A 26276-nucleotide genomic window follows, 5' to 3' on the forward strand; every position below is an offset into this window, starting at 1 on the left:
AACCTTGATCAGGCACTGAAAGCACTTAGTCAATAAATTCCTTCAGACTGAGCAGCAGTGGGTCAGAACCTGGGATCGAGCTGCTTGAAATATGTCAAACAGCCTGGGGTTAGAGTCCTGAAAGGCAACGTCAGTTAGCAAGAAGGCTCGAGTTATCTAATGTGATACTGAACTGAGCACCTTTAGCCTTCTGGTCTCAGGCTCTGAAAAGGCTCTTAAAATGCACAGTAGTGCACAATCATTCTCAGTTGCCCTGCTGAAAATGACTGAAGAGGAAGATGAAAGTTGTCAGCAGAAAATATCAAACACCCTCCACACACTGGGCTGTCATCACCCAGAAATAGTATTATCCGCCTGTCATGACTATCTATCCTACAAGAGCACTCAGACGGCTCCACAGGGGGCTGTAGTCTTGGAGACCATGACAAGGATTATCAAAGACACCCTTGACCAAATTAGCCAGGCAGTAGCGCAGCAACTTATCTCTTTGGCTGTACTGTGGATGACAACGTCAGAAGCCAAATCTGAGATCCAAGAAGTTGCAAGCAATCTCTTGGCTGCCATGAGCTTCAGGTTTATAAATGAAATTGTCCAACTGATGATGGAGAATTTCAGACAAGGTCACCTTCCACATGTGTACAAGGTAAAGACATTGACCAAAATGTCAACAGAAAATGTGTATGGGATGGTGCCCTTCCTCAAAGCTATCTTGACTACCATGATTCCAGTTCTCATTAAAGTTAGAGAGGATGAGCTGAAGTCTGTATTTGCCTCAGCAATAGGTAGTTTCAGCAAGAGCATCCTGATCTACCTAGGGAATAGTGAGAAAGCTGCAGACCCTACAATCACCAAAAAGTCTTTCTCTCCTGAGATCAGCATTGTCTATAGTCTGTTGTTCAAGGTGTGGCTTGAGAAGGAGCCCTCCAAGTTCTACATCCCCACAGTAGAAGCTCTTGGCTATGTCAGCAACCTACTGCCCAAGGACAAACTAGAGGAAGAGCTGCCCAAGTTAATTCTAGGCATCCTGACTCTCTATGAGAAACAGGTGGGGCATTTTTCCATCACAGAGAGTCTGTGTCGGGTACTGGAACTTGCGACAGAAATGAGGCATGTCGGGCTGAAGACACTGATGGACAATCTACTCAACAGTCTTCACCGGCAGATCTGCCAGTCAGTGGATCTTAATAACCAACTTGTCACCAAGAGCCACACTGCAGCCCTTTGCTGTTTCACAGTTCTGGCATCAACTTACACAGATTCAGTGGTTAACTTTCTCTTGGGGAAGTTAGAAAATGTTGATCAGCAAACGAGAGCAGGAACACTTAATGTGCTGAGACACCTCATCAGCTCCCTCTCCTCACAGCTGGAGGGACAGAAGACGTGGATCGTGGATGCAATAAAACCAATCCTTCTAGACAAGAGCAGCAATATGGAGAAGAAGCACGTTGCTCAGGTAATATGCGCCATGGCCCAACAAGGATATCTTGAGCCAGAGGGAGGAGAGGTAATGGTGGAATTCCTTGTCAGGCAGTGTACTGCACCCACTGATTCACGGAACCCAGCAACAGCCAGCCACCATACAGATCAGGTTACAGATGAAGCTTTGGTTGCAATATGTGAAACGGTGATGTTTATGATCACAGATACAGTGAAGATGGAAGCTGTTCTCTGGCCATTCTTATTGGGATATGTCACTAAGACTCAATACACCAAGGCTTTAACAACAATCTGTAACTGCATAGCACATATCGCAAGAAGAAAACTACAAGCTAGCAGTGAAAGGTTGTTACCAGCTTATGAGGAGGATGCCAATCTCCCGAAAGCACAGGCGCTTCTGGCCCGGCTCCTCCTGGTGTCGTGTTGCCCATATCAGGGAGGAGGCCGAGGAGCTGCTGCACTCCGGCTGATGCAAGTCCTGAGCTTCAGTATCCACCCAGCAATAGTGCCAGAGTGGGAGGAGCAGCTTCCTTCATTGGCTGACTATTTACTGGAAAACTCAGAAGCATCTCTACCACAACAGGAATGGGAGGAGAAACTGCTGCTATTTTTTTCTAGGACTCTGAATACCATTGACGATGAGGAATGGACAAGCAAGCTGAGCGATGAAGTGTGCAAACAGATTGACACCAACCCCTGTTGCCCCCAAGAGAAAGCTTTCCTCTATAAATCTCTCGGGACAGTGCTCCATCAGGTGCCCAGTAAAGACATAAAGGAAGAGCTTCGCCAAATGTTACAGAGTGTGCAGCATAGTCAGAGTGCAGAGAGAGAGGGTGTGGCCATCGCCATTGGCCTTTGTGCCATGACCCACTTTGATGATACCCTTGGTGGCCTGGAGGAGTTTGCACAATCCAATAGATTGAAGAACATGAATACTTTCTTCAATATTCTTCGAGATAAGGCTGATGTGAATGGGGATAAAGTGAAGAGCACACTGGTCCTCTGCTATGGGAACATGGCACTCTACGCACCTCAGGAACTAGCTCTATCCAGAATCGAGACCCACATTCTGCCAGCTGTGATAAACCACTTTAATGCTTGTCGGCAAGGGATAAAGTTTGAATCCAGAGATCTCACTTTGAAGCTCAGCCTGATAAAGGCCGTGACTCTGATAACTAGAGCCCTACTTTCACGTCACCAGATAACTCCCTTCAATTTCAGCAGGAAAGGGGAGCTCCTGAGACACATGCAGCAACTCATTGAGGCTGAGCCACCAGACCTGCTGCACACTCCTGTTCGACAATTAGCCATGAAGGCCTGCACGTACCTCGTACAACTACACACTGAATCCAGCCAAGCTGACACCTCGCAGCTGATTCAAACCTGCCTGATGAGCACTTTCGGCTTGGTGCCTTCCGAGTTGGAGAAGGATGAGGATATGGATGGTAACACCAAGCAGACTCCAGCACTTTTTGGCCAAACCATGACTACCCTGCAAGAACTTCTGAAGCAAGTTTTACTTCAGGACCTGACCTCTGAAGGTCTTCAGGTGATATTCACACAACTGGAAGAGTGGATTGTGTCAAGACAGGACTATGAAAGACAGAGAGCACTGGGCACTACTTTAGAGCTGCTGAAATATTACCTGGAGGCATTCTATGTTAACAGTGTCGCTTCACTAAAAAACTTGGGGTCTCTGATTGGACAACTGATGCCGCGCTGTGCAGATCCATCACTACCCGTTGGGCAGATGGCCGTGGACAGCTTGTACATCATCCTGACTATTCAGTTATTATATGAGAGCACCAATCTAGACCAGCATAATGAGGATCTTGAGCTTCTGAAAGCAGCCAAAGAACAGTTAGTCAATCGCAACAGTTCCATTTTCTTCCAAACATGCTGTCAGATTACAGGGGTCATCTCCAAGTGTTTGCCCCATGATCAGCTGGGCAACTTGCTCTTTACACTCTTCAAAGGACTGGATGACCAATACCTTAGTTGTTCCAGTGCAGCAGCTATCCTCATGAAAACCATCATGAAAAGACGTGGCAGTGAACTTTGGGACCAGGTCTCAGAAATCCTTGACGTGCTGAGGGTTCCACTGCAGCGTGTTCCTTACGAGGCGGTGAAACTTTCAGTTCTACGCAGCATTGCCATTCTTGCCTTACATAACCCAGCAACAGTTGTGTCCTGCCTCCTCACTTACCCTGTTATTTCAGACAAGTACATCAGTGACATTTGGAGATCACTTGCCGAGGAGAGACAATGTGCCCTGCTGACGATGACAGAACTGTTGGAGACACTAAACAGACAGCTATGCTCCGGGGAAAAGAAGGCCTGTTCCAAGAGTGAGAGCCCGACTCAACCATCTGCCCTTGAATCCCTGGCACCTGTGTGTGCATTGTATAAGATGATAATCACACCGGAGTCTGAAGAAACTGTAATCAAGTTGTTCCCCCAACTATTCAGCACCCTGCTTATCCATCACTGCTCCTTTGTCAATGTGCGCTTGCCCAAGATTTTTGTTCCCCATCATGATTTGAAGCAGAGCGAATTCTCCGCTGAGCCTCAGACACCCAGCAGCAGAGATGTGTGTGTGAACTGTGTGGACATGCTAATGAAGCTGCTGGATCAGTCAAACCATCAACAAGTGGTGCACTTCATGGTGGAAGCTGGAGGTTGGGACCAGATGATGGACCTACGCAAGTCCCACCGGGGGGTTATACTGCTGGCCAAAGCAATGGTCCAATATGCCGCCCCTAGTCTGCCTGTGATCGTAGCACAGCTCTCATTCTTCATTTTCACTGTGCAAGACTGTCAGAAAGTCACCGTGGCTGCCTTCTTTGGAGAACTTTTAAAGTCTCCACTGGCTTCGCAGCTGCAGCTCACGGACATCCTGATGAACAGATTGCTTCGCTGTTTACTTCACACTTCTTCGGTTGTGCAGTTTCTCTGTGTCCGAGGTTTGGGCAATGTTACATCTGGAGCTCCTTATGGCATTGAGAAATATTCTCGACCAGTGCTGTGTGCAATGACAGCACTGATGATAAGCGGGGAAAATGATAATGAGGTGCTTATGTTTGAGGTGCTGTTGTGCCTGTCAAAGTACTTGGAGCATTTGAGAGCAAATACCATCAGACCCTTCATATTGAGAATCTTCACCGGGATCCAGCCATTCTTTGAAGCTAAATGTGATAAAGTGCGAGCTGAAGCATTTTGTGTGTTGGGGAAATTAGCCAAGTGTGCAAGTAGAGATCCCAAATCCTACTTGTGCCAAAAATTCCACTCAAACTTGATTTGTCTGTTGTTGCATCTGAATGGAAACAGCCAGGAGGTGTGTAGAGCTTGTAACTCAACTCTTCGTTTGGTCATCCCCCTTATTGGTTCAGATGAGGCCATCTCAAAGATTGAGAAACAGTTAGGGGAGCCTATCCTGGACTATACAGAGTTCTTGAGGGACATTTCTAAGCAATTCATTAAGGATTTTCCTGATAGGATCCATTCATATGTGACAGACTGTACATCCTTCTTCAATAACCCAAAGGAACAGATCCGTGCAAATGCTGTGACCCTTTCAGCTTTCTTTTTCCAAACTCCAGAAGTTCATTCCAAGCCTGCCCAAAGAGCCACCTGGTGGAACAAATATAAACACTCTAGCTGACTGAAGTCAAGAAAAGTCCTGACCCTCCTCAATGACAGTTTCTTCCTCACAGTCCTAGGTCCATTTTTGGCTTCCCCTTCTTGCTTTTTACCAGATTATTCTTGGCCCTTTCATCTCCTATTCTCCTTCTTCTACTTTCTTGACAATAAATAGTTGATGTTTTATTAATTTTCTTCATTATAAATAAAATTAAATTCTGTTTTGCCATTACAAATACTGGTTAGTATGCATATGTTGCAGGCTCCATTTTCTATACAGGAGGCTCACATGTAATCCTGAATTCACTTTCCCTCAACTGGGAAAGGCAAATATGAAGAGGAATTCATTAGAGAAGAAGGATCAAAGATTGGCAAACGTCAGACAGTCTAACATTGGTTTCAGAGTCCATGTGAATAACAGCATATGACTGTGGTACATAAGGCTGGTGAGTGTAGGCCTGTCTCTAAATAGAATTATGATACACTGGGAATAACATAGACCTGGGGTAAAGAGGGGAAGGATTAACTTCATAGCTTCAATGTATTCAGGAAAGGAGCATATGAAAAAAGTGAAGTTAGTGTTTTTGATTAAATAAAGTTGCACTGAATCAAATAAATTGAAGAACTGAAGAGTGGTGATGTAATTGGGACATAACTACAATATCTTTGATTAAAATTAACGAATAAAGCATCTATTACCCCACTGGGCATATAGTTCGGATCACCAAATTCATAAGCAAATTGAAAAAATATAGAAGAATCACAAAATAGTGAAATTAGGGGACTTCCAATTGTCCTGATATAGAGAGGGAGAGCAACAGAAGAAAGGGTAAAGAGATGGATGAGTTCTTGAAAATTAAACTATTTTTACCAGTGTTTTCAGGCCAATGAAGAAGGAAGTAGCGATGAAAAACTAAGCAGGGTAAATGAAGCCCATGTCAAAGATGAAAGCATCCAAGGCAACAATTATATATAGAGGTTTTGAAAAGTTATAAAAAAAAGGACAAAGGACACTCAAGGGTACTTAATTAAAGAAGGCTAATTTAATTGAATTGAGGAAGGATTTGCCCTTGTGAATCAAAATCAGCAGCTAATGAGGAATTAGCCAATGGAAAACCTTCAAGAGGAGATGATTCAGGTACAAGGCAGCATGGCTGCATGAGGGAGAATGGAAGAGCATCTAAAATCAGAGATCCCAGTATATCTGCTAAGGCCGGGATTAAAATTAAAAAGGGTATAAAGGCTTACAACAAACATTTTCCACAATACAGAGGAGAAATCAGTGAAGCCAAATAAGAGAACAAGTCCAAAAAGAGGCTATGAGATCAAATTAGTAGCTAATATAAAGTCAAACCAAAAGGTCTTACTACACACAGATAATAGACTCCATAATCTTCAGAAGCAGAGGGCATAGCTGATGTATAAAATGACTATTTTGACAGACAAAAAGCAGACAGTCTTGGTTCTCATAAGGGAGATGTGACCAATTATGTTCCCAAAGGACTGAAGGCCACTTTACATTACATCGCAAGTAGCACATCACATTACTTCTGCCTGCTGCTTTAAATGATTTCTAGGTACAGGCAGTAGTGATGTGTGAAGCCTTGAACATCACTACTGTGATGTTCAAGGCTTCACACATCACCGGAATGTCTAATATCCCAGGTGGCTTCCAATTGTGGCCACTTATAGATGTCAAGGAACATACGGGTAGGATAAATCAAAAATGGAGTCCTGCTGACAGATACTGAAAGCTCAATACTGCCAACAGCCTGGAGAAACATAGAGGTTGCAGGGGTGAAATTACAATGAGTGCCTGGGGAAATATTAGCAAGTAAAATTAAGGAAAACCCGGAGATGTTCTATCAATATGCAAAAGGACAAAAAATAACATCAGAATGAGTAGGTCCTGTTACAGACCAAAACAGTTGCCTGAGAATGGAAATGCAAGATATATAAAGTTCTGAGTGGATAGCTTGCATGTATTAATGGTATGTTAAAGGCACTGACACTAAAGAGGAAGAATGTGAAGTGTGGATAACGTCTATAAAAAGTACATATTAAGAGATCTAGCAATAATAAAAATCGCAAGGCTTGACAAGACACTGAAAAGAAGCAAGTGAATTTTATTATTTATTTTTTGTGGTGTGGGCTTTGCTGGCAAGGTCAGCATTCATTGGCCATCTCCAATTGTATTGCATAGAGTGCTAGGCCATTTTAGAGTCAATCTAAAGTCACATAAGGATGGCAGGCTTCCTCCCTTGAATGACACTGGTGAACCAAGTGGGTTTTTATAACTATGTGGTAGTTTTGTGGTCATCATTACTAATAATTAGTCATTTTTACTAAACACACAGCTGACTTTAAATTCCACAGCTGCTACGATGGAATTTGAATTCCAATCTCTGGATTGTTAGTTGAAGCTTCCAGGTTATTTATCCCGTAATTAAAGCATTGTGCCACCATTGTAACTCTCAACATCAGCCTAACATTGGGAGTGGGAAAATTGGTGGGAAGTTTCTGAGGAATGGCATGAGGATGCCTTTTCTTTTCAATGGCATGTACAAATGACTTGGACGAATCTAAGAGCTGATATCAAAGTTTGGAAGCTAAGGAGATGCACCATAAATGGTAGGATACTAATAAGTGTATAGGAATAGAGGAACCTTGAAGTGAATGTCCACAGATCCCTGAAGGTAACAGCACAGGTAGATAAGGTAGTTAGGAAGGCATATGGAATACTTGCCTTCATTGACCAAGGCACAGAATATGAAAACAGGGAGGTCATTCCAGAGCTGTATTAAATACTCTAAGTATAAGGTGCTGGAAGTATTCAGCAGGTCAGGAAAATAGATGCCCTCTTCACTTCTCAGCCACTCTGTGGAGAAACAGAGATAACATTTCTGATCAACGACCTCTCAACCAAACTAGAAAAAGTTAGGAAACAGGTGTGTTTTTTAAGTCATAGAGAAGGGGGAGGGGTAGAGCGAACAAAGGGAATGTCCATGACAGGGTAGAAATGAAGAGAAAATAGACGACACAAATCAGTGTTGGCTAAGGGAAGGTGGTGAGGGTTTGTTAATGGCAACATCTGTTTGGAGTTGGTATAAATAGAGGGAGATCAAAGGAGAGAGAAAACATTTGGAACTGAGATACAGAACATAGCAGCTGCTAGAAATTTGAAATAAAAGAGGTTGCTGGAAAATCTCATCAGGCCAGACAGCATTTGTGGAGAGAAAAAAAAACTGAGGAAGGACTGCAAGCTGATGACGTTACATGAGAACTGGAAAGACAGGTTATCTGAACTTCTTAAATTCAAAAGCTATAGCATGCCTGGGTGGAAAATGAATTGTTCCTTGAGCTTACATTGTCAGAACTGTGTTAGAGGCCAAAGACAGAGCTACGAAGAACAAAAGAGACAACCCTCCCTTTTCTCTACAACTTAAAATATGCCTGTTTTCTAACATTTCCTAGAAATGATGAATGGTCATGAACCTGAAACACTAACTTTGTTTCTCTCTCCATAGATGCTGAGTTTTTCCAGTGTCTTCGGTTTTTATTTCTAGATTACAGCATTTGCAGGGTTTTTCTGCTTCTTGATTACTGTATAAAACACTAGTTAGATATTGTAGAAAGGCTGCAGAGGAGATTTACCAAGATGTTGCCAGGGATGGAGAATTATAGTTATGGGGAGATATGGTTAGATTGGGTTTTTTATTTGTGGAAGTTTGATTGAGTTTTATAAAATTATAAGCAGGCTAAATAGGATGAGCAGGAATACACCTAGTTCCCTTAACAGAAATCAATAAATTGGGGGCATAGATTGAAGTTAATTCAAGGAAATGGAGAGATGATGAAAATATTTTTCACAATGAGTAGTGGGTTTTTGGAACTCATGGCATGAAAGGTGGTACAGGCAGAACTTCCAACCATATTTTAGAAATATGTTGACGGCTACTTTTATGACGTTACTTTCTATGACTCCAGCTGGTCGTGCCTGTAGTCAAACTATTTAGTATAATTACAACATTGGCATTTAACCAACAACTTAAAAAAATTGCCCAAGTATATCCTATCTATAAAAATCAGAACAAACTTAATCCAATTGATTATTGGCACAATTATCTACTTTCAACCATCAAAGTGTTGGAAAGTGTTACTGACAGCCCAACAGCTCTTGTGACCGACCCTCTAAATGGAGAGGGACCTGGCAGAGTCTGAGGAAAGTTATTTTGCAATATGTGAGATTATTGAAATCAGTACTTCATTTTTCACTTGAATCCAACAAATATCCAAAAACAGAAACTATCCCGAAATTGGAAAGAGGCTAGGAGTGGTGATCAAAGAGCAGGTTTTCTCAAGCCTTCACTGATGATTTTTTTTATAACAGTAGGACTGAACTACTGCCAATAATATTTACTGTGAAAAACAAAATCTTGTAAGACAAAGGTGCACATCCAGGCACTAAAATAGAGCATAATTCACTCACTGTGAAATCCGGGATATTTTCATTTCGTTTGAGGTCACAGCCTAACCATCAGCGAAATTTGGCTAATCCGAATAGTATAATCATACAATGAGTATAAACAATGGCCTGTTAAAGGGAAATCACAATACAAAGTCCCACCTATGAGCCTAGGAATTCATCGCCCCCTACCGAGGCACAGTCTGTTGTATGGCACACCAAAAAAACAACTTGCAGATTCAGTGGCACCAGAGGGCCAAAGCATTAGACAGTACTGGATCAGTCTTACCATTCATACACTGTCCCCATGCACAGCGAACAAATAAAAACTGGCACGTTTGGGTCCAGGCAATCACATAGGAGAGAGGCCAGAGATGGGGCAGAAGGGGATCAGGGCATGTGTCAGATGCCAGTGGATGATGTTGGTAGGGTGCAGTCTGTGGCTGGGGAAATTGTTGGAATGTCTGAGCATGATGGTTAGGGCAATAAGGGCCTGCGGTAGGGGTAATGGACTGTGAGGGCATGGTGAGGAGAGGTCTTCAACTGGTGGTCAGAGGGTGTCAGCATGCATGTGTGGAGGATTGCATCCATTGATCAGATCAACCTGAGGGTTGAATTGAGTGGTTGAGACCTCATAGTCAGGAAATCAGTCGATGGAGGACATCAGGAAAACATTGTGAACTTGAGTCCAGAGTATATATTGTGCTGGTTGGAATGAGAAGGCCCAAAGAGAGTAGTTAAGCAAATACAAAAGTAAAAGGAACTTCAGACAGGTTGGCCTAACATCACTAGTAGCAAAAATGCTGGAAAATATTATAAAGGATGTGATAACTGTACACTTAGAAAATATCAACAGGATTAGACAATGTCAACGCGGAGTTATGAAAGGGTTGTTGTGTTTGACAAACCTCCTGGAGTTTTTTGAGGAAGTAACTGGTAGAATAGATAAGGTAGAGCTAGTGGATGAGATGTATTTGGACTTTCAGGTCTTGATGAAGTCCCACATAAGAGGCTAGTGTGTAAAATTAAAGTACATGGGATTAGAATGAATGGGTCTTCACTGGAGTAACAGGCAGTGACAAGTGATCACTTCTTGAGGCCCAGCTATTCACAATATATTTTAGTGATCAGCAGGAGAGAACCAATTGTAATATTTCTAAGTTTTCCAACAATATGAAACTGGTTGGGAATGTCAGTTGTGAGGAGAATACAAAGAGGCTTCAAAGCAATTTAAATAAGTCGAGCAAGAGAGCAAGTACATGGCAAATGCAGTATAATGTGGATGAATATGAAGTCATCCACTTTGGTAGGAAAAAGAAAGGAAGAGTATAATTTAAATGGTTGCCAAATTATATTGTACAAAGGGATCTGAGTATCCTTGTACACAAGTCATTGAAAGCAAACGTGCAGATTAAGCAAGCCTTTAAGAAGGCAGATGATACACTGGCCTTCATTGGAAGGGGTTTGAGTAAAGGAGTAACATGTCTTCTTTCTTTTTCAATCTTTTTATTAGTTTTCAAATTAATACAGATTGATATATAACATCAATGTTTGTACATGTAATACAAAGAGATCGGAAGAACAATCATGGCATGGATAATCATAAAAAACAATAAAGTATATAAAAAAATCTGTAGATCCAACGATCTCTTAGTGAATGAATATAATATAAAAGAAAGGAAAGAAAAAAATTTATTATAAAATATAAAAGAAAGAAAAAAAAATCCCCAAAACAATAAGAAAATTTATAAACAGTATAACAAACCAAACTAAGCTAAAGAAAAAAACAATTAAAAAAAAACAGAAAAAAAAACTGGACTAAAATTTCTCAGTAGAAACAGAGCAATATTATGTCATCAACTCCATTCCTCTAAGTTGAAAGGTTATTACAAGGGGATCTATATCATGTGAAAATATTGAATAAATGGACTCCAAATATCTTCAAATTTAAGTGCAGGATCAACAGTTCCACTCCTAATTTTTTCCAAGTTTAAACATGATATAGTTTGAGAGGAGTAACATGTCTTCCAACAATTATACAGGGCCTTGGTCAGACCACACCTGGAATATTGTGTGCAGTTTGTACTTGCCATACAGGGAGTGCAAGGATGATTCACTAGACTGATTCCTGGGGTGGCAGGACAATAATATGAGGAATAATTAGGCCAACTTAGCCTGCATTCACTGGAGTTTAGAAGAATGAAAGGAATGAAGTGTACAAAATTCTGACAGGTCTTGACAAGTTGGATGCAGGGAGCATGTTTCCATAACAAGGGATCACGGTCTCAGGTTATGGGGTATGACATATGGGACTGAGGTGAAAAAAAGTCCTCAACTTTGAGACAGTGAATCTGTGGAATGCTCTACCACAGGTGACTGTGGAGTCATGTCACTGAACATACATAACAAGTAGATAGATTTCTACACACTAAAGGTATCAGAAGGGAGGGGATAATGAGGAGAGCACAGGAACATGGGTAGATGATCAGCCATCATTAGACTGAATGGTGGAGTAGGCTCCAACTGTGAAATAGCCTACTACTGCTCCTCGTTTCCTGTTTCTATAATTTAAAGGGAACCTTCCTTCATTTCATTCAAAACACCATGCTGCAACCTATGCCACGATGGGCCCCTTTAAAGTATGGAAATGCAGAGCAAACAGCACCTAACTCGAGAGCCCCTAATGTCAGGTATGCTTCAGAACAATCTGACTTAATTTCTCTTTACAATGAATGGGGAATGAATTCATCATCTATGTATCCGACATGAAAAATAGCTAATACGTGCAAGCGCATTTAACAATAGAAAGCTTCGGGTCAAATTTACAGGGTGTTGGAATTCAACCCAGAAACCAGCATAATTGATTCCACTCCAGAAAACATTGATTCTTACATATATGGCAGCACATTATCAATGAATTTCCTATATAAAAGTCTTTAAAAACATTTTCCACATAATTCAAAATAACCTCAAAACAGTGACTTCTTTCAGGATGATTTCCTGCAGTCTCAAATCTTGAAAGCTAACTTTCCTATCCCACTGACAACTCCCCATCCCCTGCTGTAAAGGCTGACTCCTCACTGGAGATAAGGTTTCTTCTTGTGATACTTCACTTGAACCTAGCCAGTGAGCAATGATACGATTTTGAACTGTAGACCATCATAACTAGGCCTAATTCTGTCTCTTAAAATATTTATTAATAGACCCAGCTCTGTCCAAAAAGGCCATGGTATATTCCAGGAATTACTTAGTTTACAAGTTTCCCCTTTATAACTATCAATTTTCATGGAGCAGAACCTTATTAACTTGCAGCTACTAATTTACATTTCACAGCTATTTATAATCACGCAACAATCGCATCAGCCAGTTTTCTGCTCACTTGCTCAAAGTAAGTGCGACATCCAGGATGTTATTACAAAGTATTTTTATACATCTCTCTTGGCAGGATGTGAATGAGATTAACAGAGAAAAATCTGGAGTGCATTACCTGCAAGGATGCTTGAAGGAAAAATATTAATACCTTACCTAATTGCTTGAAGAAAAACATACTGTGGTATTGGAAAAGTTCAGGAGAATGGGGCCAGTTGGACAGCTCTTTCAAAAAGCCAACAAAGGCATAATGAATCAAATGACTTCATTCTGTGCTGTATCATTCTAAGATATTATTGTAATGGGAAACCTGCATTCTGATTAGTGGGGAAGTTCACATGCGGGAAGCATTTCCAATGTACAGAGGCAAGGGTAGAGGGTCCAAAGGCATGATCTGCTTGTCAGGAGGTCAAAGGAGAAGAACCTGAGCAAGCCCATGTCCCAAAAGGCTTCTGAGAGCAACACGCTTCCTGAAGAAGGAGGACATTTCAGAAGTCCTGGAGTGGAATGCCTCATCTGGAGAATAGATGCAGCAGAGACAAAGAAACTGAGAGAAAAGGATGGCATCTTTACAGAAGGGGTGGGAAGAAGTGTAGTCGAGGTAGTTGTGGGTTTACAGTAGATATCAGTGGATTGTTTGTCTCCTGAGATGGAGACAGAGAGATCCAGAAAAGGGAGAGAAGTGTCAGAAATGGTTCAAGTGAATTTGAGGGCAGGGTGGAAGTTAGTAGCAAAGGCGATAAAAAAAGTTCTGCACAAGCACAGGAAGCAGCACCAGTGCAGTTGTCAATGTAATGGAGAGAGAGTTGGGGAGTGATGCCAGAGTAGGTTTAGAACAAGGACTGTTCCGCATAGCCAACAAAAAGACTGTTCCACATAGCAATGAAAAAATAGGCATTGCTAAGACCCATGCAAGTGTCCATGGCTACACCTTTGATTTGTAGAACCACAACCACAGGTTTCCCTGGATCTATTCTGCTCTTGACAGCCTCAAAGTATTCATATAGATTTGTCAAAAATGATTTCCCTTTCATAAATCTATGTCAACTCTGCCCAATCCTATTATTGTTTTCTAAGCACTCTATTACTACTTCCTTATTAATTGATCTTGGCGCCTTCTCCAAAATAGATGTCACCCTAACTCCCACCCTTAAATCGTCTAGTTACATTTGCTATCTTCTAATCTTTCAAAAGTTTGGTATGCACATCGTCATGTCATGAAGATTTATCAGCTATTAGTTCTATTAATTTCTTCAGTATTTTTTTAAAGATGTTAATATTTTTAAGCTCTTCATTCAATCTAGCTCACTACCCTTTTCAGGATTTTGTCTATGTCTTCTTTTGTAAAAACAGGCACACAAGATGTGTTTGATTTATCTGCTATATCTTTATTTTCCAATGTAATTTATACTTTTTCAGTCTGCAAGGGACTCACATTAACTTTTACTAATCTTTCTTTTTTAAATACATACAGAAATGTTGTTTATGTATTTTGCCAGACTACTTTCAACATTCTACCTTCCTTTTCCTTATCAATTTCTTGGTTCTCCCTTTCTGATTTCTGAATTTTTCCTATTCCTGAGGCCTACTACTCTTTTTGGCTTGTATGTGACTCCAAATCCACAGCAATCTGGTTTACCTCTAAATGCTCACTGAAATGCCCTGAGTTGTATCACAAATGGTACATTAAAGCAGAACATACAACCCAACTTCAACTTCCCACTGGATTTGGACACAGAAGGTTACTCCTAACCTAGTCAACCTTGCAAAATGCTCCTCATAAGTATCTAGGAAATATCCTACATTAGTCAAGCAACAGCCCAAGGTGGTCATATTCACAGAATACCTCACAGCCAACATCTCAGAACTTCCTGTTGTTAATATGTTTGTCCTTGACTGGGGATAGATATCCAAAAGGATATGAGAGAAGGTGGGGTACCAGTTGGATTACTGCTACATAGCCGATTAATGGGCTGATTGGCCTCCTTCCATACTTTCACCACTCTACAAGTATGCTATTGGTATTATTGGTAGTAGTGACCACTACACAGTCTTTGAAGAGACCACGTCCTGTCTTACACAGAGGACTTTCTCAATTGTCACCTGGGAGCTCAACGGTGAGGCACTACAGATTATCAGCAGTAGCGGAATCTGTGAACTCAAGACCCAGGATATCCCTTACTCAACAACTAGAATGAAGCTAGATGATTCTCTAGTTCAAAGAGGAATATTGGTGGCACGTCATCAGCAGTTTTAGGCATACCTAAAAATGAAAAGGCAACCTAGGAAAGCTGCCGCAGTGGACTACATGCGAGATAAAATGGTAAAAGCACCACAGTTCTGTCACTTTCAGTCATGAATAATGACAGACTACTATTCAGCTTTTGGGAGGAGGAGCCCCATCCTCTACAATGATGGAACTCTGCATGCAACTGCCTTTAGCCAGAATTGGCAACGTTAGGGAAGTGAGAGACATTGTCAGAGAGTATATAATTAATATAAGAACCACTGAAAATAAGCAAGAACCAGTCTTCAAACTACTTCTGTGAATGTCTATATCCAATCATATTATTAATACTTACAAGCAGTGATCCACTCCGCATGTGATAGAGGGCTGTGTGGATTGGATCAATTAACCCCTTGAGAGACCTGTCAAAACTCCAAGCCACAATACACTGATGATATCAAGATAAATGGATAAAAGGTGCAAAATATACTAGATGGTTGAAAACACAGAAAGCAGACAAGATATGAATGAACCAGCCATTAGAGCAATTATACATTCACGCAGGAAGAAATTTGGCACCATTGAAACACAAGAGGGACCCCATGTCTCAAACTTGTGCTTATAATCATGAGAGGTTCCAGAGAGTTAAAGTGCACTGTAGTTACTAAGCAAAGCTACTTGACCTCCAAACCCATGACATCTACAACTAAGAAGGTCAAGGGCAGCAGACATGGAGATATCACCAGCAAGTAGTGACTTGCAAATTCCAATATACTGCTTTCCTTTGTTGCCGCTAGATCTAAATCCTGGTTCTCTCTTCTCAATAGCACTCTGTGAGTACCTTCATCAGAGTCAGCAGCTCACTACCACCTTCTTAAGGCTAATTTGGGATGGGCGATAAATGTTCATCTTGCCAGGGAGACCTCCATCCCATAAATGTTAAATGAGGACAATCAATGATTTCCACCCTCTGTGATGCCAACTTTCCATATGTGATTATTATGAAAAACCCCAAACCCCACAGACATAGCTCTCTTACCCCTATATCCTTACTTACGACAGCATGTACACTGTTTGAATACAAATCATGAATTCAGGAATATATTGAACAAAGAGCTGAATTCCAGAGGTGAGGTGAGAGTAGCTGCCTTTGATATCAAAGTGTGACATAAAAAACCCTGCTAAAATTGAAGTCAATGGGCATCAAGGGGAAAGCACTCCGATGGTTGGGGTCATACCTCACAAAAAGATGGTTGTTAGAAATCAATCATCCAAGCCCCTGGACATCACTGCAGGAATTCCTCAGCGTTCTGGCCGAGGCTATCTTCACCTGCTTCATCAAATACCTTCTTTCCATAATAAGGTCAAAGGTGAGATGTCTGCTTGTGAATGCATAATGTTCGATTCCATTTGAAACTCCTCAGGAAACAAAGCAGTTGATTGCTGCAATAAGACCCAAGTCAACCTTTGAGAATGTGCTTCTAAGTGGTAAATAACAATCGTGCCACAGGAGTATCAGGCAATGACCACCTCTAACAAGAGAAAGTCTTACCACCCTTCCTTAACATTCAATAGAATTAGCATTGCCAAGTCTTCCACTATCAATGTTCCAGGGGTCACCAATGACCAGAAGCTCAACTGAACCTGCTACATAAATACTGTGACTACAACAGCAGGTCAGAGGCTGGATATCCTGTGATGAATGACTCAACTCCTAACACCACAAAACCTTTCCACAATTTACAAGGCATAAATCAGACCTATGGATGACTGCAGCTCCAACAACACTCGTTCAACACCTTGAAGGATGAAACAGCTCACTTTATTGGCTACCTATCCACCAACAAAAACATTTACTCCCTCCATCTATAAAACACCCTGCTCACGTCTGGTGTTCAACAGCACCTCCTAAACCCTCTCTAACCACCAGGAAGGAGCTCCCAACCCAATAGGAGTACCTTCATCTGAAGGACTCCTTTGGATCAAGAAGCAAGAATTCAAGAATTTGGGACTGGCAATAAATGCTGGCCTATGAGAAAAGTCCTTATCTTGAAGAGTGGATTAAAAAAATCAAATTGAAATGCCAATTTATACAACCAATCAATAGCAAAAATACATAATTTCAGTGTTGATAATTCAAAACACTGATTAGGCTACACTTGGAGTATTGTGTGCAGTTCTGATTGCCAGACTATAGGAAGGATGCGATGACTTGGCTAAACCCAATTGCATGCAGAGGTGGTTGTATCAGATACAATCACTACATTTAAGAGGAATTTAGACAAACACTTAAATAGGCAAGGCTTAGAAGGATACAGTACTAATGTGGGCAAATGGAATTAAGTAGATGGGCAAAAAAGGTCGACATGGAAGTGGTGGGCTGAAGGGCCCATTTCTGTGCTGTACAACTTTGATTCATGCTTATGCATTCTCTTAATGCCTGTCTTCCACATGATATTCTGCTTCTCTGCAGTGCCTCTTCATTGGCTGCAACTAGACTGGCGGCAGGCAGCTCATTTGCAATGGAAGCAACTGTATTTGTCCATGAAGGGTATCCAACAGCTCAGCACTTGCCCAGGTTTCAGACTACTCTCTCTCACCATGAGCAGCAGTGGTCTGCACTAGGTGGTCGATGGGCATCAGGAAATATATTGTTAGAGCAGCAATGGTGGGATCATGAATACAGTTACCCTGAGGGAAGACAGTAGATTCATAAGTCTGCAGATCCCCTACAGTATGGTATTGGCAAACTTAGTAATCTTCTGAAGGGTTGATTGTTGCGGTGCTATGATACCCTCAAAGCAAATGATGACAGCACCAAATTGGCATTGGAGCAACTGAACTTAGATGGCAAGAGTCTGAGCTTCCACTGCAGGAGTCTTATATTAAGTGGCCTCTGCCTGTGTTGCAGCAGAGACTGAGAGATCAGCCATCAGATTCTGCACGATCTTTTTCTCTAAAATCATCAGTAATTTTTCTCTTAGTGGTCTTCATCTGATTCATAATAGCAGAACGGGCATGCGATTTCACCATCCAGAGAATGGCATCCTACCCTTTCTTCCCAGGTTGGATGCTGGCTACATGCCTAGTCACTCACCACATGCAAATGCTGCATTCAATCTACTCTCTACATCTGAGCTGGTGGATGCATGTGTCAGATAGGCTCATCACTCAGAAACCTGTGCAGGTGAGAGTTCTCAGGCATCTGAAAGAAGAAATAATCAGTCATGGAGAGGAGAAGATGCTCATTATTAAGAACACCCATAAACCATATGGCTCTTGTAACTCATAAGGTGATCTGAAAGGGAACTGAAACATGAACAGGAAGAATAAGTAGGACTGCACCATCATCTTCAATGATCTCCGCTCCTTTGCTGGTCACAATCTCTGTGATGACAGACTCCAGATTGCAAGAACGTTCGCCTGTGAGCTCGACTGTAGCCAGACGGCTGCTGCAATCACCAACTGTGTTTTACCTTGTCTTGCAAAAGAAAGTGTGTTGGTTAATGTTCAGCAATGTGTAAGTATGTGTAAAGTACAAGATGTGTGTGTATAAGTCTAGAAGGAATGGAATGTGTGTAAGTGCAGTTCTGGGTAAATGGAATTGTTGCTGTTTTCATTGTTCCCAAATATGGTTGTGAGGTCATTAAACATCTTTCAGCACTGGCACCAGGTCATAGGGGCATCACTCCCTGCATTCAACTAACTGCCCACCTCCTCTTGCTTTTGCTGCATCACCATACGCAATGATTTACTGGGCCTGAAATCTGAAGGACATTTTTGCTGGTGTCCAGTTCTTGTACAAGTATGTCCATGTCATTATAGTCATACAGCATGGAAACAGGCCCTTTGGTCCAACTGGTCCATGCTAACCAAGATGCCCATCCAAGCAAGTCCCAGTTGCCAGCATTTGGCCCATAACCTTCTAAACCTTTTCTATCAATATGCCTGTCTAACTGACTTTTAAAAGTTGTTATTGTACCTGCCTCTACTACTTCCTCTGGCAGCTCATTCCACATACATACCACCCTTTGTGTAAAAAACTATCTGAGAAGCAGGATGGCTATTCCTATGTGTCTTGGCTTCCAACTACTCAGGGCTTCCCAAACTGTGCAATGAGCCAGTGAACATTTCCCCTTCAAGCAGCACTATTTCCTTCTCTCCTTTAAGTGATTCCAAGGATTTCTCTGAGCTATTTCCATTTATGTTAGGAGTATGTAACCCACCTTTCATACCTATAAAGGGATTGGGGACACAAACCAGAATTATAGGTAGCTTTCTGTTCAGGGTGAACAATTTATTATTCCAAATACATAGATGACAGCCTTTGTCGATTTTCACACGAAGTTGTTTCTCCAGGGCTTCGTTGTTGACATGGTTTTTGGAACCAATATTGATAATGGCCATAGAAATCCCTGCAGATTTATGGTTCTTTTGATGGAAGCCAGTGCACGTACATAGCTGATTAATATTAAGTGGCAGAGAGCCAAATCCTGGTTTATGAAGGAAGCAAGCTGCTAATCAACAAATACTAGACCAATATGGATTTCATCCAGAAATCTGTCCACAGTACTAAGTTGAAGAAAGAATGGGTGGGGAGATGTACAGCATGCCTTGTACTTCACAGAGCAGGGCACAAAATACTCACTTTTGAAAAAAGAACAAGCTATTAGAGAAAACGTTCAGGTTTTTCAAATTGTTCTCATGGGAAACAGAAGCAGGAGTAGACCATTTAGCTAATTATGTCTGGTCAGCCATTCAGTCAGCTTGTGTCTAATCTTTTACTTCAGCACCACTTTCTTGCACTAATCACATATCCTTTGATTCCTATATCTAAGCATCTATCAAGCCCTGTCCTAAATTTACTCAGTAAGTGTGCCTCTGCAGCTCTCTTGGGCAGAGAATTCCAACGATTCACTACCTTCTGGTGAAGTAATTTCTCTCATCTCTGTCATTGCATGACCAACCCTTTATTTTGAGACTGTGACCCCTGATTCTAGATATACCAGCCAGAGGAAATATCAAATTCACATCTACCCTGTTAAGCTCTACAAGAATTTTGTATGTTTAAGTGAGATCCTGTCTCTTTCTTCTAACTTCAAGAGCACATGGGTTCAATCTGCCTAATCTCTCCTGGTATGCGATTCCCAAAGTAAATCTGCTGAACCTCTGTGGCACTCCCTCTAATCCACATATCTCCTTCCTTAGATAGAGACACCAGACCTGTACAGAATATTCCAAATGTATCTTGTCAGGCCCCTGTACAATTGCAGAAATACATCTCTTATACTCAAATCTTTTTTTGCATTTAAGGCCAACTCACCTTTTCCCCTTCCTTGCTTACCATTTCTCGACATTAACTTTCAGGGATTCATATATGTACACTCATGTCCCTCTGGACACTAGGCATATAGAAATTTAAGTGTGTTAATAAGCCTTTAAGTATCCCTTCTGCGTCTGAAAGGAATGGCAATTTATTATCATCAGTATACTTCTGTAAAGTGTCTTAGGGTGCTTTTCTATGTTGAAACCTTCATTGGGAGTAACTTGCTGTTCATGAGAAAAGGCATTATACCCTAGAAAGAGAGCAGCAGGAAAGGAGGAAAAGGAATAGTTAAAAATGTATTTTTTGGTTAAATCTCAGTGATGGTAACAGCAAAGGCTTACCTCTTTCCTCTCCAAACTGGAAAGAGTCAGATGATACTAAAAGTATTTCAAAAATAGCAGATATGCAAAAAGCATAAAGAGCGGGGTACTTAAAACAATTACTAGCTAAAGGAAAAAAAACTAATATTGTGTCTCATGCACTGAAGAATATGTTTAATAACATATCACAAGCTTGCAGGACTAGCATCATTTTGTGGATAAATAATTGACATGGACTTGTTTATTTCAATGCCCGTGATATAATTGAATCTTTGAACTTATAATGGGATAAACTGGTTAGCATTAAGATGAGATAAGATATCTTCATTAGTCACAGGTATATCACAACACACAGTGAAATGCATCTTGGCGTAGAATGTTCTGGGGGCAGCCCAAAAGTGTCGCCACGCTTCCGGCGCCAACATAGCATGCCCACAACTTCCTAACCCGTACGTCTTTGGAATGTGGGAGGAAACCAGAGGAAACCCACGCAGTCACGGAGAGAATGTACAAACCCCTCAAAGACAGCGGCCAGAATTGAGCCCGGGTCGCTAGCGCTGTAATAGCGTTACGCTAACCTTTACATTACCGTGCCTGCCCACAGATTAATTACAACAGATTAATGATAGGACAGCATAAAGGAATGATCACACACCTCAAATGGTATCTGTGCAATCGAGAGAAGCTCATCCAGTATCTCTGTATTACATATTAACAAAATCTGAACGAGTATGATTTTGAATTGAAACACATAGTAAATGTTGTGGTCTCCTCTGCCAATGTCATATCATCTTGTGGATTCAACCACTGTGAAGTTAAACAATCTTTAGAATAACTGATGAAGGACACAATGTTGTATCTCATCAGATTGAAGTGAGACGGCATAGCAGAGGTAGTCTTTTAAAGGACTGTGGTGCTGCGGCCAGAGATCAATACTTTTTTTGATGACAAAAGGCCTGCGATAGAACCAGCATTCTCCCACACACGTTCTTACAGGATGCTAAGTAGCTCCCTGACCTTGTTTTCCTTATTAACTTTACTGCTTAACTTTGTAATTTGAATCTTCAATATCAGGGAAAAGAACAAATGGTGTCCAACTGCCAGCCAAATTCTGTCTTTTCAGGCTAAATTGAACACAATTGAACAACAGGCATTACTCTTCACTTTCTTACCAGTCAGCAGGTATTTCTCGAACATAATAGCGACTTGGACCCTTGGGGGAGTCTCAGTTTGCTTTTGGGCACTGATACTCAGACTTTTGTAGACAGGGAAATTGAAGCTATTTGCTGACCCATTTTTAGCTGATCCAGCTGAGGAATCGAGTGTTCTTGATACTACCAAATTGTTCTTTTTTTTGCATAAAATAAAGGAAATCTGCTCAATTTCTAGAAATGTCTCAATTCTGAATGTTTTCAAAAATGTTGGAGATGCCTAATTTTTTTGGCATTATATTTATTTGCCAGCATGCCTTTTCTCTGCTGAGTCACCAAAAGTCCATGCAGTGCAACTGGATGGAAATCTTGAAATAAATATGCATCTGGTAATGTTGAAAATAATTCAACATTGATGCTGCCAAAATGGTCTGCTAGAAGTGGAACAACACATCACATTAATCCTGAAGAAACACCCATTAATAAATTTGTACTGTTTTAATAATTGTGAGACAGTATTTTAAAATTGATAATATTGGTGCATTTAAAACACAGACAATTACTGAATGTCCTGGATTGAAAAAGAGTGTAAAAATTATTTCAGCTGAATTTTGCAGTCAAACACAAAGAAGCACCCAAAATTTTAAACACAGACTATTATTAGCTTGTCATTGTTTTGTTATCTCTCTGGATTTCCCAAAAGGCATTCATTGATTAAACACAAAGTTGATTTTCCTTGTTACTTTAAGTACTGAAGGCCTCTGAGAACAAGATGGTCCTTAAGCCAAAATACTGGTGTAATCTGCAGTGTTGGGTAAGAGGTGAAACTGATACTAGCTATACTTGCCTGGAGGATAATTAAGGTGCAGAAGACTTAAATTTCTTGTTGGTGCTCATTATGGAGCCTGCAATTTGATCAAAAATGTTTGACCTAACAGCAGGAAGTGAATACCAGAAATAAACATAATACTGGTATCCATTTCAAGAATTACTAGCATTTAGTTTTCACTGCCCACTGGTTGATTTTACTTGGGTTGCTGGTAGAATGGGAGGAGGACTGAAAGTAGGCAGGTCACAGCCAGTTGCTGCAGGGGAGAAGAACATGAGGGGTGAAGGACCTGGAGGTGGGCAGAGCACAGTCAGCTGTAACAGGAGAGAGGGGCGGAAAGGGGAGGAGGACTAGAGGTTGGCAGAACACAAAAGCAGCTGCAGCAGGAGAGGGGGAGGGAGGAGGACTGAAGACAGGCAGAGCACATCCAGCTGCTTCAGGGAAGAGGGACAGGAGGAGGAGGTGCACTTTTTTTCACCTTTTAATCTTTTTCATGTTTTAATCTTTTTCATGTTTTGTAATACAGCATCCACAGAAATGGGACCAAGTAGAACCCCACATGGACGCAGAGTCAGTGTGTATATTTTTGTATTTATTCTGTGGCAGTGTCAGATATTCCCGACGTTAAGGAGGTATCGTACTTTCACATGAGATTGCTGCTTAGACCCCCGTTATTCCTACTGCAGTGCTTGTGTGGAAGGAAAGTTAATGTCAGTTAACATCTGATATTATGGGCTAACGTCAACATACACTTGGAGGCAGCACTTTTGAAAGAAACTACTGAGTGAGCATGCTGCGTGATTTGGAGTTCATCATTAAAACTGCAAAAGCTTGAGGCTTTACCCTGTACATGAGATGGAACCTTCCAGAAGGTCAAAGAATAGAATCATTAGAAAGGTTACCACACAAGATCATTTGTCCTAATGTGTCATGCCGGTCAAATAAGAGATACCTTACCTAAACCCACCTTCCTCCTTGATCCATAGCCCTGCATGTCACAGCTCATCAAATGCACATCCAGGCACTATATCAATTAGCACCTTTTCAGGCAATGAGTTCTGGACTCCTACCACCCACTGGGTAAAAACATTTTCCCTCATCTCCCCTTTAATCCTACTAGGTACTTTCCCCGAGTTTTTGATCCCTCAGATACTTACTCTATCTAGAGCCCTCATCCATCACAATTAATTCTTCCTCAGTCCCCTCTGTTCCAAAGAAAACAAGCAGTCTAGCCAAACATTCCTCACTGCTACAATTCCTACCACCCTTAACATCCTCGTTAATCTCCTGTGCATTCTGTGCAACTACATCTTTCCTGTAGTGTGTGACAATAACTATACACACTACTCAAGCAGTGGCCAAGTTCTGTTGTAGAGAGTTCCAGCATAACCTCCCTGATCTCATACTCTATGTCTTGTCTAATAAAGGAAAGTATTCCTCATGCTTTTATAACCGCCTTTTCCACTTGAACTGCTATCATAACGTATCCATGGAGACCCACTCCTCATGTTTCTCCATGCTACTCAATATCCTCCCATTTATCGTATATGCCCTTGCCTTGTTGCACCTTTCCAAATCCATAACCTCACTCTCTCTGAATTAAATTCCACTTGCAACTTTTCTGCCCAACTGTCCTCTGCAGTCCAGTGTTTTCCTCATCACTATCCACTAAACATCTACAGGTCCTTACATTCAACTGCTCACTGCAGTTCATCAGATGGGTGCAGCAACTGCCAATCACAGGGCAAGTTGTCTCATGGGGTTCTGGGTATGGTTACCTTCATGTTGATGATGGAGATAGACCGTTGTTCAGTCTGATGTGTATGTCACTCAGTAAAGCTTGTACACAACAGGAGTCCTGCTGGCCTGGGCTCAAGTCATGAAGTTCTCAACCGGAGAATTTCTGGTGTGAATGTAGAAGCTAACATACTGCAGGTGTCTTTCTGATCTAGGACACACTCATGGAGGTTACTGCATAGCTCGTCGCCATTCTTGGACTCTTTTAGGACTCCTGAACAGACTCTTTGATAGACTAGTGAGGTTAGAAGGTAATGTCATGATTACTGCATTGGCAATCTTGTTTGTTGCAGAACCAGTGAATCAGCCCATAGTTCATTTAAAACAACAGAGGTTCTGGAAGAAATCAGCCAGTCAAGCAGCATCCATGGAAAGAGAAAGCAGTCAATGTATCGGGTCAGCAGCCTTCCCTCAGAACGGGTGTAAAGAGATTGACTATCCATGGTGAAAATGAGCTGGTTGGGTCCGGGGAATCAGAAATTGTCAAAATGATTATAATTTGGGCCGCAGGTGCTGGGGATGTTAGCCTTAGACACTATAGCTGGTTCACTCTTCCTGCCTAAGATTTTAGAAGATTCTGTGGAGACAGCATTTGGTGCTAATTCTCCAGTGCCTTCTCCTTCTAGAGGTAGTTCATGTCATAAAAACATACAGGGGAATGGGAATCACTGTTGCCCAATAGACCAAAAACTTTATGCCAGGTTTCATCTTTGAACAATCTTCCCCAGAGATGGCCACAGGCTCTGCTAACTGGAGGTGAAGGTGAATTTCATCACATCAGCCATTGCTAAGAGATGAAGGTGGTCCACGTTTTTCCTGGTGGAATTTTTATTATTGGAGATGGTGTTACAGGACAGGTCGGTACATAATTTTGTTTTGCAAATTTTGAAGGTCCATCCTCTTGATGCTTCAGCGAGTAAGTCGAATAGCGACTTGGAGCCCGCTCTAAAAGTGCAAATGCGTCAGCATCGTCTGCACACTCTGCTCAACAACTGAAGTGGGGATGACCATGGTTTCGGAGAGCTGGGATGAACCGTTTCCTAGTCCTCCTGAGGACTAGATGCAGTCTGGCGGCAAGCCCGCTGAAGACGAGGTGCACTCAGCAAGTGCTGTGAAATACACATTCGGAGATGCCTAATAAAACCACTTAAACCAGAGGTAAGCACGGACAGTGCAAACCCGACCCGTCAGAAATACTCAGGCCGTCGAACGGCGTCCGCGGAGGGAGCGGCGGCGGGAAACGCTCCCGCTCACCGGCCTCGGGTCTGTCAGCGCGCGGGCGCGGCAACCGTTGGTTGTTGGGCGGGGGAGGGGGGGGTCACGTGTCGGGGGCCGAGCGCGCGCGCGCACGGGGAGCGCGGGCCCGGCCGGCCGGCGCTCGAGCCCCGCATTCCGCGCTGGCTACGTGGCGGCGGCTGGGAGCTGGGGGCAGGCCGCAGCGCAGGGCCGAGGGACACGGCGGTGGCAGTGGCTGCTCCTGTCCGTCTCACCAGCCGGCCCCCTCCCTTCCCTGGAGGTGAGTGAGTACTCGGGGTAGGGTGAGGCCGAAGTGGGGCTCCTGAGGAGGGAGGGAGGGAGTATTTTGTTTTGCTGCCGAGCAGCCCGCCTTGTTCCTCCCCCCCCCAGCCCTCTCACCAACTTGCCTGAAAGTTGGTCAGCGCCTCCCGTCCCTCCCCATTTTAAGGCTGCAACCGGTGGTTAGTAAAACCTGCGCTT

The 26276-nt window shown here is 42.1% G+C and overlaps 2 protein-coding genes across 2 annotated transcripts in view; both read left to right on the top strand.

Moving 5' to 3' along the window:
* The first annotated feature begins 262 nt into the window (after positions 1 to 262).
* LOC127578007 (maestro heat-like repeat-containing protein family member 1) lies at positions 263 to 26084 on the top strand. The gene is made up of 2 exons (XM_052029713.1): positions 263 to 4685; positions 25717 to 26084. The coding sequence occupies exons 1-2, from the start codon at positions 263 to 265 to the stop codon at positions 26082 to 26084; spliced, it is 4791 nt and encodes a 1596-aa protein (XP_051885673.1).
* LOC127577639 (zinc transporter ZIP13-like) overlaps positions 25905 to 26276 on the top strand; it is a 31517-nt gene continuing 31145 nt past the window's right edge. Inside the window, exon 1 of the mRNA XM_052028985.1 lies at positions 25905 to 26076. The gene's annotated coding sequence lies outside the window, so the exon portion shown is untranslated. The remainder of the gene's footprint in view (positions 26077 to 26276) is intronic.

This window comes from Pristis pectinata, chromosome 14, assembly GCF_009764475.1.
Source record: "Pristis pectinata isolate sPriPec2 chromosome 14, sPriPec2.1.pri, whole genome shotgun sequence".
Taxonomy (NCBI): domain Eukaryota; kingdom Metazoa; phylum Chordata; class Chondrichthyes; order Rhinopristiformes; family Pristidae; genus Pristis; species Pristis pectinata.